At 40.9% G+C, this 15,439-nt stretch overlaps 1 protein-coding gene across 1 annotated transcript in view; it reads left to right on the plus strand.

The window, feature by feature from the left end:
* Positions 1 to 14,831, plus strand: part of LOC127443906 (mothers against decapentaplegic homolog 1) — a 31,536-nt gene extending 16,705 nt beyond the window's left edge. The window contains exons 3-7 of the mRNA XM_051702950.1: positions 2,596 to 2,874; positions 4,580 to 4,696; positions 10,416 to 10,637; positions 10,855 to 11,111; positions 14,622 to 14,831. Coding sequence (XP_051558910.1) covers positions 2,596 to 2,874; positions 4,580 to 4,696; positions 10,416 to 10,637; positions 10,855 to 11,111; positions 14,622 to 14,765 — 1,019 coding nt within the window. The 3' untranslated portion in view covers positions 14,766 to 14,831. The remainder of the gene's footprint in view (positions 1 to 2,595; positions 2,875 to 4,579; positions 4,697 to 10,415; positions 10,638 to 10,854; positions 11,112 to 14,621) is intronic.
* The last annotated feature ends 608 nt before the right edge of the window (positions 14,832 to 15,439 follow it).

Genomic DNA, 15,439 nt, shown 5'->3' on the forward strand with positions numbered 1-15,439 from the left:
ATTCATTATTAGTGAACTCTTTTTTTGTTTATTTTTAATAAAAAATAAAAGTTGAATTGCAACTCTTGTGAATCACTTCAACTTTCCAGATGGATTTTCTGTACAGTTGATTAAGTTTATTTTTAAACCTGAATAGTGTGAAAACAAAATCACTCCGTCATTGAATCCCATATGGAATATATAGCCCATATGTACCCATTTCCATGCATGTTCCTTAATTTTCCTTTCCCATGGTTCCTGCAGATGGTCTTTCTTTTTATGTCCTTCCCTTTCCATATCTCTCTCTGGCCTCTGCCAGGTGTTTTTCTCCTTTGTTTGATCCTGATACTGCATGAGAGAATCTGGTTGCATCGAAAACTGTGGAGTCTAAAACCTTCTGTACTCTGTGTGTGTTTGTGTGTTATTGGGAAACAAGAACATTTACTTTACCTATGCTTATAGTGAAAGAATGGACTTCAAACACACAGCCCCCTTTTTGTTGGCTAAGCAGAAGATGAGGGTCAGCTGACAACACAGAAACAGCTGTCCACAGTATGTGTGTGTGCGCGCATTATGAGAGCAGGGGCAGGAAATTCCAGGCGGGGGCAGAATAAGGGCTTTGTTCAGGGTCTGTGTACACTTGTGTGTGTGTGTGTGTGTGTGTGTGTGTATGTGTGTGGGTTTGGGTGGTTTACGAGGACATTTTTTTAGGTTACAAACTGGTAATTAAAAGGGTATTATGCTATAAATGTGGTTTATGAGGACATTTCTAGTGCCCTCATAATTCAAATTGCTTAAAAAAACATACTAAACTATATTTTTTAGAAAATGTAAAAATGCAGAAAGTTTATTGTGAGGGTTAGGTTTAGGGGTAGGGTTAGGGATAGAATATAGTATAAAAATCATAATGTCTATGGAGTGTCCTCATAAGCATAGCCGCACCAACATGTGTGTGTGTGTGTGTGTGTGTGTGTGTGTGTGTGTGTGTGTGTGTGCGGCAGCTGAAACAGACAAACATGTGGCTGTGTAGAGGAAGAGTTTTACAGGAACTCCTGTCACCCACACAGACAATAGCAGGAAAGACTGTTTGCCCGCCTAGCACACGCTTGTTTAGTGTGGGCCTGTTGGATGTCTGGACACCTGTCTTTCCCCTCCTCTTCAGAAAGTCACATACTGATTGTCTACATTAGTTTTTTAACAATACCAGTTGCAAGATCCTTTAAATGCAAGTTTCTAATCATTTTTATGCTAGACCTCAGTGTAAATGCTTTTTGACAGTCTACCATATTTTCCTGTCTAAATGAAAAGGCATGTGGGCAGCTTAGGCGGAAAGATGTTTATAGCAAAAATCCACTTAAAAGCACCACAGTTACCACATTTTAGTGCTGTACTATTTTTAGAGAGTGCAGGCGTGTGTGCCTATGAATAGACTTTTAGATGAGATTTGTGATTTGTATTTTTACAGAAAAAAATAATTTTTAAATGAAAGAATAATAAAGTGATAATCTCCAGCATACACACTTAATGTTCCTCAGGTTTATTATATTGCTGCTAAGTGCACAGTTGTTTAAGGCAACATTATAATACCAATAGTTGACTACTTGACTAATCATCCAACAACTAGTCAGTGACTAGTTAATCAAAAAATTTTCTTCTTTTTTGTTTCTCTTTTTGTTTTGTGTTGATATTTTTCTTTGATTAGCATATTGAACATGGACATGGTTTTGAACAATATAAGGATGAATAAATGATGGCAAAATTGTTAAATTGATGAAAAATTAAAATTCTCTCATCATTTTCTCACGCTCATGCCATCCCAGATGTGTATGACTTTCTTTCTTCTGCAGAATACAAACAAAGATTTTTAGAAGAATATTTCAGCTTTGTTTGTCCTTACAATGCAAGTGAATGGTGACCAGACCTTTAAAGCTCCAAAAATCACATAAAGGCCACATTAAAGTAATCCATAAGACTCCAGTAGTATAATCCATATCTTCAGAAGCAATATGATAGGTGTGGGTGAGAAAAAGATCAATATTTAAGTCTTTTTTTCCCCATAATTCTCCAATTTCGCTTTCAAAATGTGAAAGAAAGTGAAAGTGGAGATGTATAGTAAAAAAAGACTTAGATATTGATCTGTTTCTCACCCACACTTATCATATTGCTTCTGAAGATATAGATTTAACCACTGGAGTCGTATGGATTATTTTTATGCTGCCTTTCTGGAGCTTCAAAGTTTTTGTCACCATTCACTTGCATTGTATGGACCTACAGAGCTGAGATATTCTTCTAAAAATCTTCATTTGTGTTCTGCAGAAGACAGAAAGTCATAAACATCTGGGATGGCATGAGAGTGAATACATGATGAGATAATTTACATTTTTTGTTGAACTATCCCTTTAAGACCAATTATTGCACTAGTCGTTCAAGCAACCACTTACTAGTCAATTTTGAAAATATGTTGTTTTGCACATACATAATAAAAGCAAGAAGTCCATGCTGAAATTAGAGACATTAGTATGTATGGCCATGAATTTATATCGGACTGATGTTCAGTGGGTTCTTGAGATTATTGTTATTGCTTATGATTGAAATCTTTCTCTTCCATTTCTACAGTGCTGCCTCCAGTGCTGGTGCCACGAAACAGTGAGTTCAACGCTAAACTCTCTATGCTGCCACGTTTCCGCAACCCACTGCACCAGACGGAGCCCCACATGCCTCAAAACGCCACCTTCCCTGACTCCTTCCCCCAGCAGCCAGCAAACACCCTTCCCTTCACCCCAAACTCCCCTACCAACAGCTACCCTAGTTCACCCAACAGCGGCACAGGCAGTACCGCCACCTTTCCCCATTCACCCTCCAGCTCTGATCCAGGGAGCCCCTTTCAGATGCCAGGTGAGACAGTTCCCCAAACTTCAATTATGCTATACATTTTGGATGTGTCTTGCTCTCTGCTGTAGTACATAATAGAAAGTATTTCTGTGCTCAGTTAAACTAATATTACTTCAGGTGTGTGAAGCCATGAAGACTTATGAAAAAAGAAAAATTGCTGTCAGCACACCGAATAAAGATTCAGACCTGTGTAATTTTGTGCAAAGCCGAACCAACACTTAATTCACTTGGCACTTTTTTCATTATGCAAATTTAAAAATCAAAAATCTATTTTTGCCAGACCTTCCTAGTCTGAACTTTTATTCAATGTGTAGAGATACATTTTTGTTCTCTGATGTAGTACACAATGTAGACGAGGTTATAGTGGATGTTTTGAGACAGAACCATTGGAGGAACATCCCTTTCAATAAAGCACTGTGCTTCTACCATTGCCATATTCATATAGCATGGTATTCAAATGCACTGTAAAGACCCCAGCATACTCGCACTTCGTTGCCAAAAAGATGTTCGAAAAAGCTGAGCAATGACATACTGTTTGCGAACATTCAGACACAGTCCACACCGCTGTGGGAAGCGTTTAGAGGAGCATTTAAATATGAGATGCACAAGACTACTTGTAAAACCTAAAATATGTGACATTAAAATGTGTTTTCAATGACTTCATGCCTCATTTTATAAATAGAATTCACATGAGATCAGTAAAAGATGCTTTTTTTAACCATTTAATTATGATTTAAAGTAATATGTGCAGTAGAAAATGCGTAATTTGTCTTGTTTATATTCTGAATTCATGGTGGTAATGCGACCATAATATGTGCCGATTACACTCTATTATTGTGATTTATGATGATACTGATACTACTGCAGAGATTGGTGTAGAAAAGAGTGTTAATGGGCAGAATACAGACAAAAGAATGATGATAGGCATACCTTATTATGGGCAGATGTGTGAATGGCTTTTGGCTGCAGACGGCATATGAGTGAAGCAGCATATCATACAATAGAGTGAATGGGCACTTAAGAGAATTTGAGTAGATTTGATTCCTTTTGTAAACTAATTAAAAAAATTGCATGACATGCTTAAAAAATGTCTCTACGCAAACAATCGTACAGATGTAGGTACATTTGCACCAGCTCCCTAATAACGCTGCACGCCGGTGTGTTCATGTTGACTGATCTTAACTGACTGAACGGGAATTAGTTGTCGGCCTCAAACTAGGTGGAGCTCCAGTTCACACCTACCAATGACATTGACCAATGGCAGTTAGAAGGTGTTTAGCAGCAGGTAAGAAGTTTTCCTGAAAGTTTGTCCTGGCGAGCTGTTATGAACCACCAAAACGAATGCAAAAACATCTTCATTTTGGCAAGATTTTGTTCTAAATGACGTCACACACATATTTGTTCTTCGATTGCGTAGAAAGTGTGTAGGGGCCTTAAGGCAGGGCTGTCTTTTGAATTCATGTGTATTTATAAATACCATGTATTTATAGTAACACCATGGTACTTTTGTTAGGGACACATTGTTTGCTACTTGAATTACCTTGAATTAATTTTCATGGGAGGAGACCATTTTTTAGTCTGTGAGTAATGAAGGAACACATTATTGTAGGTACAGTTTTATAAGAGGCACGTTGATTCAGTGCAGCAGTTTTTATGTTCTTACATATCTATATCTCTTTTGTCTATGTTTTGGGTGTTGCCCCAACAGAAACTCCCCCACCTGCTTATATGCCCCCAGAGGAACCAATGACGCAGGACTGTCCCCAGCCAATGGACACTAACCTGCTTGCTCCGAACCTGCCTGTGGAGATCAGCAACCGGCCAGGTACACTTCATGAGCACCATAATGCGTTACACACAATGGACAAAAATGCACAACCATACTAAGCTTCAGCCACTCCAGCAAAGATATCGGCCATCCTTACAATCTGACATGGGCTACTTAGAGCTGTCAGCAGCTGCCTGCCCACACTGCAGGTGCAGGAAGTGCACACACAACCTCACACACAGTCACAGACAGTCTGCTTTTTTGTCCATAATATCAGGTTCATCTTGAAGCAAAGTATGTGGTGTGATCATAAACAGAATTCAGTATTTTAAAAGACTCAAGGTTATATCATATCAACAAATAATTATGTTCTTTTAATAACTGTGAACAATTATTTACCATAGAGTTCTTTCAGCTGAGAGTTAGTATTAGCCTTGGCTCATTATTTACAAGCTTGTTGAAAACTGAAAACGGAGTCACATCATATCAGTCGTTCGGACTTAGCAAAAGATTGAAATGAACTAACCAAACAACTAAACAATAACCCCTTAAACAGAGTCCAAAACGTTGATCCATTTCCAAACCACATTTTTAGAGGTAGTCAGAAATGCGTGAATATTTTTTTTTCTTTTCTGTGCTGTATCAACATGCAGTGATACACTGATGTAGTAAATGATGTATGAAATGAAAGATTCAGAGAACTTCCCCTAAATGAAATCGGATCACAAGTAGTCACAGCAGATGCATCTGAGATGAATATAAATAGCAGTTGTAAACATTAACGTGCCTCGACTGACAACTTGTGATAAGATCACCTGAAGACAGATGTTAAATCCAGGTGTAAATGGGGCTAGTGGTACATAAAATTTGATTTGAATGGTTAGAATTCTCTAATTCGGGGTAAATTACTGCTTTTCCTTTTCCAGTTTTAATTTTTTATGCACCCCATAAAACATTAGGGGCCTTATTTTAAGAGCACTGGCGCTAAGCGCAGTGTTATGCCATAAATCATACAAGCAAAGTTACTGGGCATGGCCATTAAGTTTTGGAATTTTCGTGTAAGCATGCACTAAGTCTAGGCGCAACAATTTTTCAGATGTTCACAACTGTTAACACTGAGCACCATAAACTACCAAACAGTCATGACATTTGAAATATTCATGAATGAAACGGTTTACTTATGTTTTTGAAGTGTTTTTAACTGCCCCATCCTTGAATTGTATTTTGACTGTTCACAAGCAATCCATGCTGACATGAGCCGAAAAAAATTAACACATCATAGTCTAAAGAACGGTGAAATTATACACACACATACTGAAGGCGCACTGAGGTGCACGTTGCCGGAAATACACTGAAATGTTCAAAGACCTCCATTGTCAAAGACGTCCATCATCAAAGACGTCCTATGTTTACATACACCAACAATAAAAAATAGCGCAGATGTGCGAAAGAACGTGTCCATGACAGAGGCAGCAGCTGAATGAGAGAATTGCTTCTCACTTTCAGTGTTGTAACTTGACACTGCAACTTTTAAAAGCAGCACAAGATATGTATCAAGCGGTCAAAGATGTCTGTCTAGTGCATGAATATATTCAAAAATAATCCAAAATAGTCCAGATGGGTCCCCTTTGGTGTTATGTTTGAACTAGTTAGCCACACAAGGCCTGCGCTATTGGCCTGCGTGTCAGTGGGCGGGGCCAAGGGTGCTATTATGCATGTTGTGGGATGTTTAAATACAAATGAGCAATGTTTTGTGATGTCCAGAACAGACAGATTTCAAAACGAGACTTTTAAGCAGGGTGGTATCTATACATGCTCTTTTTAGACTGGGGAGGAAGTTTTGAGTTCTGAAATTTACAGTATGTTTTTATAGTACAGTTACCACTTATATGTCTAAATTCAAATTACAATGAAACAAAAATATAATCAAAATAACGTAGTGGTCAAAAAATAATTCCAAATCCAAACATTTTACTCTCTCCAACTTCTTCCACTGGCACCTTTTGCAGTGACTTCAAAAATGACCCCCAGAGTCCCACAGGAGCTGAGGGCGAGTGTACAGAGAGAAAGTGGGCTGTTGAAATATTTGTGGAAGTTGCTGTACAGTCGCAGTTTTGAGATGCATGTCCAAGCTGCATCCTGTGCAGTGCTGTAGCTACACTTCCATTGTGAAAGGCTGATGGGAAAAGAATAGACAAAACACACCTGCAGCTCAGTTCCACAGTGTCAGAGGATGCTCAGAAGAAATATGCCTTAGATAAACACATTTCACTGTCTTTATTAGAACTGCAGATACCAGAGAGAGGACATTCTAATGAGTGCCATAATTTGTTTTGTAAGACTGGTACACTGAAGAAAAAAAAAAAAGAAAAAAAAAAGGTAACCTTAAGAATGTGCTTCATGTGGAAACATCTAAATTAACTTGTTTTATTAAAGTCAAAATATTATCTAAAGCTAAAGTATGTAATTTCTGTGCCACTAGCGCCACCAAATGGAATTGCAAAAATAAACATTGTTTTCAAAACAGCTTTATGAAAATGCCTACCATTGATCAAACAAACAGATAGTCCCACCCCCAAATCCCCCAACTCACGCCATCTTGCAACGGGTCACTCAAATCAAAGACACAGTGTTTACAGTTTTCAAGAAAATTAACTTTTGAACGTCTTACGTATAGTTATCTCTGCATATTAAGCTGGGATATAAGAAAGTATTTTAACACCGAAAAAGTAACAAACTTCAGCTTTAATATGACTGAATCAACCTGACTACATACGTTTACATAAATTAACCTAATTTAAATAAGGTAGAAATAGCTCCTGCAACAGTTTCCTCAGCCGATTAGTTGCGGTAGATTGGTAGCAGATTAATAATGTAAAAACACTGTGAATCAGGCCTAGGTCTGATTTTCTCATTCAGTGCCATTAAGAAGAAAACTGCTGTGTTTTTGGGGGCTTTTGAACATCATATTGATGGAAAAGCAAAAGCTAAAAAGCATCCTCCCAATATTACATAGAACCTAGTACATTTCATCCGATTGATTGTAGTTAATAACTTTTTCATTAATGGTAGAATAAAAAAAGAAAAAATGAAACAGAGTAATAAAATTACCTTTAATATTTTTTTGTAGTGATTTTTAAAGTTTTAAGGTAACAATTGCAGCTCACCATTTTTACAATATATTTTATGGGACCCACAAATGAAACATTTCTTGTTTGCATGTGCTATGGTGGAATTTGGTATGGCCAGCTATCTGTTTTTGCCAGACACTTATACTATGCTGACTTGGTCTTGTTCTTTTGGCCCTTGAACAGTGCAGTGTTATAACCAATCACTGAAGCCTTTTTCAAGAGTGTTACCATTAATAGCCTAGCAACAGTGACCTCTTATAAATACACTATTAAAATCGATATGCCCAGTGCTGTAAGAGATGATACATACAAATGCAAGTCAAATCCCGTAATTAATACTGCTAAAACTCAATCCTGCAAACACTAATGATGCCAAAATCTTTATTGCTATAAATGTCTTTAGATATCCACTTATTTGTCTGCAGTGCCAATCAAACTAGTTTGAGGTTTGTGTCAATAATGTTAAAAATAAACATATAAAATACATTTTGAAACCAATGAAAAGCAGTGAAACTGTCAACTTGTCACTATTGCCATGTAGTCTTACGCTGTAAAATATGTTTTCTCAGGTGACCTAAAACATGTGCATCTAAATTAACTGATTTTATTCAAGTAAAAAATAAAAAATTATTTTCACAGTGTAATAATATTTTAACTTTACAACACATTACTATGTTTTGTTTTAATACGTCTCTAAACATCTTAAGTACAGTGCTGTGAAAAAGTATTTGCTAATTTCTTCTGTTTTCGTGTATATCTCATACTAGATAGTTTCAAAGATTCAAACAAAATCTATCATGAAACAAAGGCAATCTGAGTAAACAGCATACAGTTCATAAATGATAATGTTATTTATTGAATCAAAAAAGTTATACAATACCAACTGGGCCTGTGTGAAAAAGTATTTGCCCCCTTAGTTACTAAATCCCCAAATCTATGAAACTGCATTCACAATGTGGCTCAGCTGGACTAGACACACCCAGGCCTGATTACTGCTAGCCCTGTTCAATCAAATCAACACCTAAATATAACTTTTTCAGCAGCATGAAGTTGGCTAAAAGGTCTCACCCAGTAGCACACTATGCCAAGGTCGAAAGAAATTCCAGAAATGATGAGAAAAAAGGTGATTGAAATACATCAGTCTGGAAAGGGTTACAAAGCTATTTCAAAGGCTCTGGGACGCCAAAGAACCAGAGTGAGAGCCATTATCTCCAAATGGAGAAAACTTGGCACAGTAACGAACCTTCCCAGAAGTGGCAGACCTTCCAAAATTCCTCCAAGAGCACAGTGACAACTCATCCAAGAAAAAGCCAAAAAAGCCAAGGACAACATTCAAGGCCTCTCAGGCCTCTCTCACATCACTAAAGGTCACTGTTCATGACTCCACTATCAGAAAGACACTGGCCAAAAATGCCATCCATGGAAGAGTGGTGAGGTGAAAACCACTGCTAACCCAGAAGAACATTAAGGCTCATCTGAATTTTGCCAGAACACACATTGATGGTCCTCAAACCTTTTGGGAGAATGTTCTGTGGACTGTTTAGTTGAAAGTGGAACTGTTTGGAAGACAGGGGTCCCGTTACATCTGGCATAAATCAAACACAGAACTCCACAAAAAGAACATCATACCTATGGTTAAGCATGATGGTGGTAGTGTGATGTTGTGGGGATGCTTTGCTGCTTCAAGGCCAGGGTGACTTGCAATAATTGAGGGAAACATGAATTCTGCTCTCTACCAGAAAATCCTATAGGAGAATGTCTGGTCATCAGTCCGTGAGTTGAAGCTCAAGCGCAACTGGATAATGCAGCAAGACAATGATCCAAAGCATAGGAGTAAGTCCACCTCTAAGTGGCTCAAAGGAAGCAAAATTAAAGTTTTGGAGTGGCCTAGTCAGAGTCCTGACTTGAACCTGATTGAGATGCTGTGGCAGGACTTTAAACGGGCAGTTCATGCTCAAAAACCCTCCAATGTGGCTGAACTAAAGCAGTTCTGCAAAGAAGAGTGGGCCAAAATTCCACCACAGCATTGTGAAAGACTGATCTCCATTTATTGGAAGTGTTTGGTTGCAGTTGTTGCTGCTAATTGTGTTGTGGCACAACCAGCTATTAAGTTTAAGGGGGCAGTTAGTTTTTCACATGGGTGATATAGATGATGGATTACTTTTTTGCTTCAATAAAAAAAAATATATATGTTTGAAAACTGTATTTTGTGTTTACTCAGGTTGCCTTTGTTTTATGTTATATCTCGTTTGAAGATCTAAAACAATTTAGTATGAAAAATACACAAAAATAGAAGAAAAAAAAGAAAAAAGGGGCAAATAATTTTTAACAGCACTGTATGTGTATGTGGGTCAGGGTTTTTTTTTTTTTTTTTTGTCAGCATTATAGGGACAAAATGTCCTCACAAGGATAGCAAAAACGTTAAATCTCTGATATTGTGGGGACCAGCCAATGGTCCCTATGAGGAAAACTTCTTAAATAAACTGCTTAATGCTAAATGTCTTAGTAAAAATTTTAAAAATGCAAAAAGGTAGAGTAAGTGGATATAAAATATAATTAGCTCAGTATAAAAACAATAGGTTGTATGTGTGCGATTGTGGGGTGTTTGTATTCATTGAGTTAATTCATCCTAATCTCCTGTGCAGATGTTCAGCCTGTGGCCTATGAGGAACCCAAGCACTGGTGCTCCATTGTGTACTATGAGCTGAATAATCGGGTGGGAGAAGCCTTCCAGGCCTCTTCCACTAGTGTACTGGTGGACGGCTTTACTGACCCCTCCAACAACCGCAACCGCTTCTGCCTGGGTCTGCTGTCGAATGTCAACCGCAACTCCACGATTGAGAACACCAGACGCCACATTGGAAAAGGTCTGATTAGAATCAACTGCCCCAATGCTGATAACCATTATAAGGCCTGAATTAAATACTGTGCACTGAGGATTCATTTGCACATAATATAACACAATAATATAGTTGAAATTACATTAATATGATTTTGATGATGTGGTCAGTCTCACATAGCTGTAACTTAGCTAAATATCCATTAAAACTTGAGCTTGCAATGACCTTTTCATGCATTTTACAGGAGTCCATTTGTACTATGTGGGAGGAGAGGTGTATGCTGAATGTTTGAGTGACAGCAGTATCTTTGTCCAGAGCCGCAACTGCAACTACCACCACGGTTTCCACCCCACCACTGTATGCAAGATCCCCAGTCGCTGCAGCCTCAAAATCTTCAATAACCAGGAGTTTGCAGAACTCCTGGCACAATCCGTCAATCATGGTTTTGAAGCCGTCTATGAACTGACCAAGATGTGCACCATTCGCATGAGCTTTGTAAAGGTAAGCTATAGACCAGATAAATTTTCAAACAGATGAAACCAAGGTTAATATTCACTGTAAATTATGCGTTGTCAGGCAACCTAACAAATGTGCTCCATGTGGTTACATTTAAATATCCTGGTTTAATTCAAGTCAAAATATGATTTAACATGACTAAATCAACTTGAAAACATTAGGCTACACCAATGGAAGTCATTTTTAAGAGTTACACGTTAAAAAAAAAAAAAAATGTCAGGTAACCTAAAAATGTCATGGTTACTTGTGTAACCTCCGTTCCCTGATGGAGGGAACGAGACATTGTGTCGATGTAGTGACACTAAGGGTCACTCTTGGGAGCCCGAGACACCTCTGGTCTTTGATAAAAGGCCAATGAAAATTGGCAAGTGGTATTTGCATGCCACTCCCCCGGACATTCGGTTATAAAAGGAGCTGGTATGCAACCACTCATTCAGGTTTTATGCTGAGGAGCCGAGACAAGGTCTGGCCATTTCAGCAGGTAGTTCAGCATTGTGGCAGGATGGACACAACGTCTCGTTCCCTCCATCAGGGAACCGAGGTTACACAAGTAACCATGACGTTCCCTATCTGTCACTCACTCGACGTTGTGTCGATGTAGTGACACTAGGGGTCCCTATACGAAATGCTACAACTGGCTGAACTGTGTTACGTGAACTGGCGGTGTGTGGCGGGCAGACCACTCTGTGCCTCGTAGCCAGCACACCAGGTCGACACGTAACCTCCCCCTATGAGTGTTGAACGACTTGGGGACAAGTCGACTACCCAAAAGATAGAGACAGGCTAACCCAGTCGTGGCCTCTTTTCCCCTTCTTTTTTTCCACTCCCTAAAAAAGAAGGGGGATTATCCGACTGGGCCGCCAGGTCTAGTCGGCGGGTGTCCCTCCCAAGGGGAAGACACTGCGGAGACCACACCTTGCCCAAAGAGAGGGGGGGATATTTAAGTGGAAAAATACGTCACATGGTCTTTCCGACCATGTGGAGAGTCTTCAAGGTAGATCCTACCCAATGGGGGAGGAGTTACTACAAACATGGAGATTGGGGCAGAGGGGCCCTGCCCAAGGAAGACGCAGTTTGCCAACAGGGAAACGAATTAGCGGAAGATATACATCGCATGGGGTTAGCCTTACAGGGAACCGCCACATGCGGAGCACCTACCCCAGAACAGGACTCTTAGTTAGCACGTGTACTGGGCCGGCAGCGAGTCTCTCTGAAAACTCGACTGTCACAGGGCTCGGAGGAAGTCAACCAGGGAACAAAGTTTGTGAATACTACTGGGAATTAATGGCGCACGTCTTCAGCTCAAAAGGAGGTGGAAGGCACTATGTGCAAGCGATACACCCGGCCGGCTATCCTGGGCTTATCTGCTTGTATTGCGTGCCACCGGTTCCACCCGGAGGTTGTAGAACCTTGCAAAGGTGTTGGGTGTTGCCCAGCCTGCTGCTCTGCAAATGTCTGTTGGAGAGGCACCCCTGGCCAGGGCCCAGGAGGCCGCTACACCCCTGGTAGAATGGGCTCTTAGCCCTACCGGGGGCGGCATGTCCTTTGCGTGATATGCCATAGTTATGGCGTCAATGAGCCAGTGGGCGATTCTCTGCTAGGAGACAGCGCTTCCTTTCCGCTGTGCACCAAAGCAGATAAAGAGCTGCTCAGAGATCCTAAAGCTCTGTGTGCGATCCAAATAGATGCGTAAAGCGTGCACTGGACACAGCAACGACAGGGCTGGGTCTGCCTCCTCCTGGGGCAGCACTTGCAGGTTCACTACCTGGTCCCAAAAAAGGGGCCGTGGGAATCTTGGGCACATAGCCCGGTCGGGGTCTCAGGATCACGTGAGAGTAGCCCGGACTGAACTCCAGGCACATTTCGCTGACAGAGAACACTTGCAGGTCTCCTACCCTCTTGATGGAAGTGAGCGCAGTCAGGAGGGCAGTCTTCAAGGAGAGTGCCTTAAGCTCGGCTGACTGCAAAGGCTCGAAGGGGGCTCTCTGTAGACCCTGAAGAACTACAGAGAGGTCCCATTAGGGAACGAGGCGCGGTCTGGAGGGATTCAGCCTCCTGGCGCCTCTTAGGAACCTGATGATCAGGTCATGCTTCCCTAAGGACTTACCGTTGACTGCATCATGGTGTGCTGCTATGGCGGCAACGTACACCTTACGTACAACGTACTCCTGCAGAAAGGAAAGCACTGATCCGACTGCGCATCTCTGGGGGTCTTCCCGTCGGGAAGAACACCACTTAGCAAACAGACGCCACTTAAAGGCATACAGGAACCTCGTAGAGGGGGCCCTAGCCTGAGTGATCGTGTCTACCACCACGTCCCGTCCAGGGGCCAGACATGGAGATTCCAGAGGTCTGGTTGCGGGTGCCAGATGGTGCCCCGTCCCTGAGAAAGAAGGTCCTTCCTCAGGGGAATTCGCCGGGGGGGGGGGGGCTGTCGCAAGGAGTGTGAGGTCCGAGAACCACGTCTGGGTGGGCCAGTAGGGTGCTACCAGGATGACCTGCTCCTTGTCCTCCCTGACCTTACACAGGGTCTGTGCAAGTAGGCTCACTGGGGGAAACACATATTTGCGCAGGCCAGGGGGCCAGCTGTGTGCCAGCGCGTCTATGCCGAGGGGGGCCTCGGTCAGGGCTTACCAGAGCGGGCAGTGGGAGGATTCTTGGGAGGCGAACAGGTCCACCTGTGCCCATCCGAATTATATATTATATATATATATATATAGTCCTGCCCCCAACTCATGCCATTGGTTGAGTTAATGTTGTTGTGTCAGGCTGGACAGGTCGCTCAAAACAAACGAGCAATTTTTATAGTGCCACAGAGACAAAGTGTTTACAGTTTTTGAGGAAATTCATCTACAAATAGCTTACTTAGTTGTCGCTGCATATTAATGTGGGATAAGTGAAAAGTATTTTAACATTTCATTTCAGCTTTAATTAAAACACTTTATTAATGACTACACCATGTATCGAAAACAAAAGCTAAAATAATTTGTGGTAATTTTTATTTTAATTTAGTTCGTTTTGGAGTCATGAGTCAAGTTTAGTTTCAGTTTTTCCAATTACGCTCACTGAGCACTTTATTAGGAACACCTGTACACATCAGCCAATCGTGTGGCAGCAGTGCAATGCATAAAATCATGCAGGTACGGGTCAGGAGCTTCAGTTAATGTTCACACCAACCATCAAAACTGGGAAAAAACAATTGATCTCACTGATGAATGTGCAGCTGGCAAATCTGCAGAATTTGCGCAATATACTCATGTCAACATGGACCACAATCTCAAAGAAATGTTTCCAACATCTTGAGGAATGCATGCCATGAAGATTTGAGGCTGTTTTGAGAGCAAAGGGAGGCCCTACCAAGTATTAGTATAGTGTTTCTAATAAAGTGCTCAGTGAGTGTATGTTTCAATCAACAGAAACGTATACATTTAGTTTGTTCTAGTATTCATCATCGATAATAACACTGGGTGAAATGCATATCTACTTGTGTTTCAGGGTTGGGGTGCAGAGTACCATCGACAGGATGTGACAAGCACCCCATGCTGGATTGAGATTCATCTTCACGGTCCCCTGCAGTGGCTGGATAAAGTCCTCACCCAGATGGGCTCCCCTCACAACCCTATTTCCTCTGTGTCCTAGACAGAGCTGACCATAAAGCAATGGCTGTTGGAACCCTCTCAATCTAGGTTCCCACAGAGCAGTTGATTGGTTAAAGGGAGGGAGGGAGGGAGGAAGGGTGGGAGGGGTGGCATTTGTATTCTACTTGAAGGAAGATTGATTGGGGGCATAAAATTTGGCTGAAGAGTCCTAAGTTCTCAGCCTGAGAGAATCTGGAAGATACTTGACAACTTTGTGTGACCAAGCATGTTAAATGATGAGGCCATCATACTTGTGGCAAGTATCCCCCTTTGGTCTTGTGAAAGAAATTGAGTTTTTTAGCAGTTTGTTTCTTTCTTTTTCTATTGCATTTCTTCTCCTTTTTTCAGTTTACATCTCAGTATTCCATTGGGGAAAAAAGATCTGAATTGTAACTTAGAGGCTAGTACAGTGTTGTACATGTACAGAGTAGTGGGATAGATGAACATGGCTAAAAAAAGAGACAATATTATTGTAACAAGGTTTAAAATGGGCAAGGAGGAGGCGGGAACCAGAAGAACCATCAAAATAATGTTTAATGAAAACTTAAAAAGACACAAACAACTATACACACGGCAGCTGCGTGTGGCTCTCTCTCTCCTGAACTGCTGCATCCAGCTCAGCCTTATCCCTCTCCTCGGCTAATTAGCCTGATTGGGATCCGGCCGTGCGCACTC

The sequence above is a fragment of the Myxocyprinus asiaticus genome, chromosome 7, assembly GCF_019703515.2.
Source record: "Myxocyprinus asiaticus isolate MX2 ecotype Aquarium Trade chromosome 7, UBuf_Myxa_2, whole genome shotgun sequence".
NCBI classification, from domain to species: domain Eukaryota; kingdom Metazoa; phylum Chordata; class Actinopteri; order Cypriniformes; family Catostomidae; genus Myxocyprinus; species Myxocyprinus asiaticus.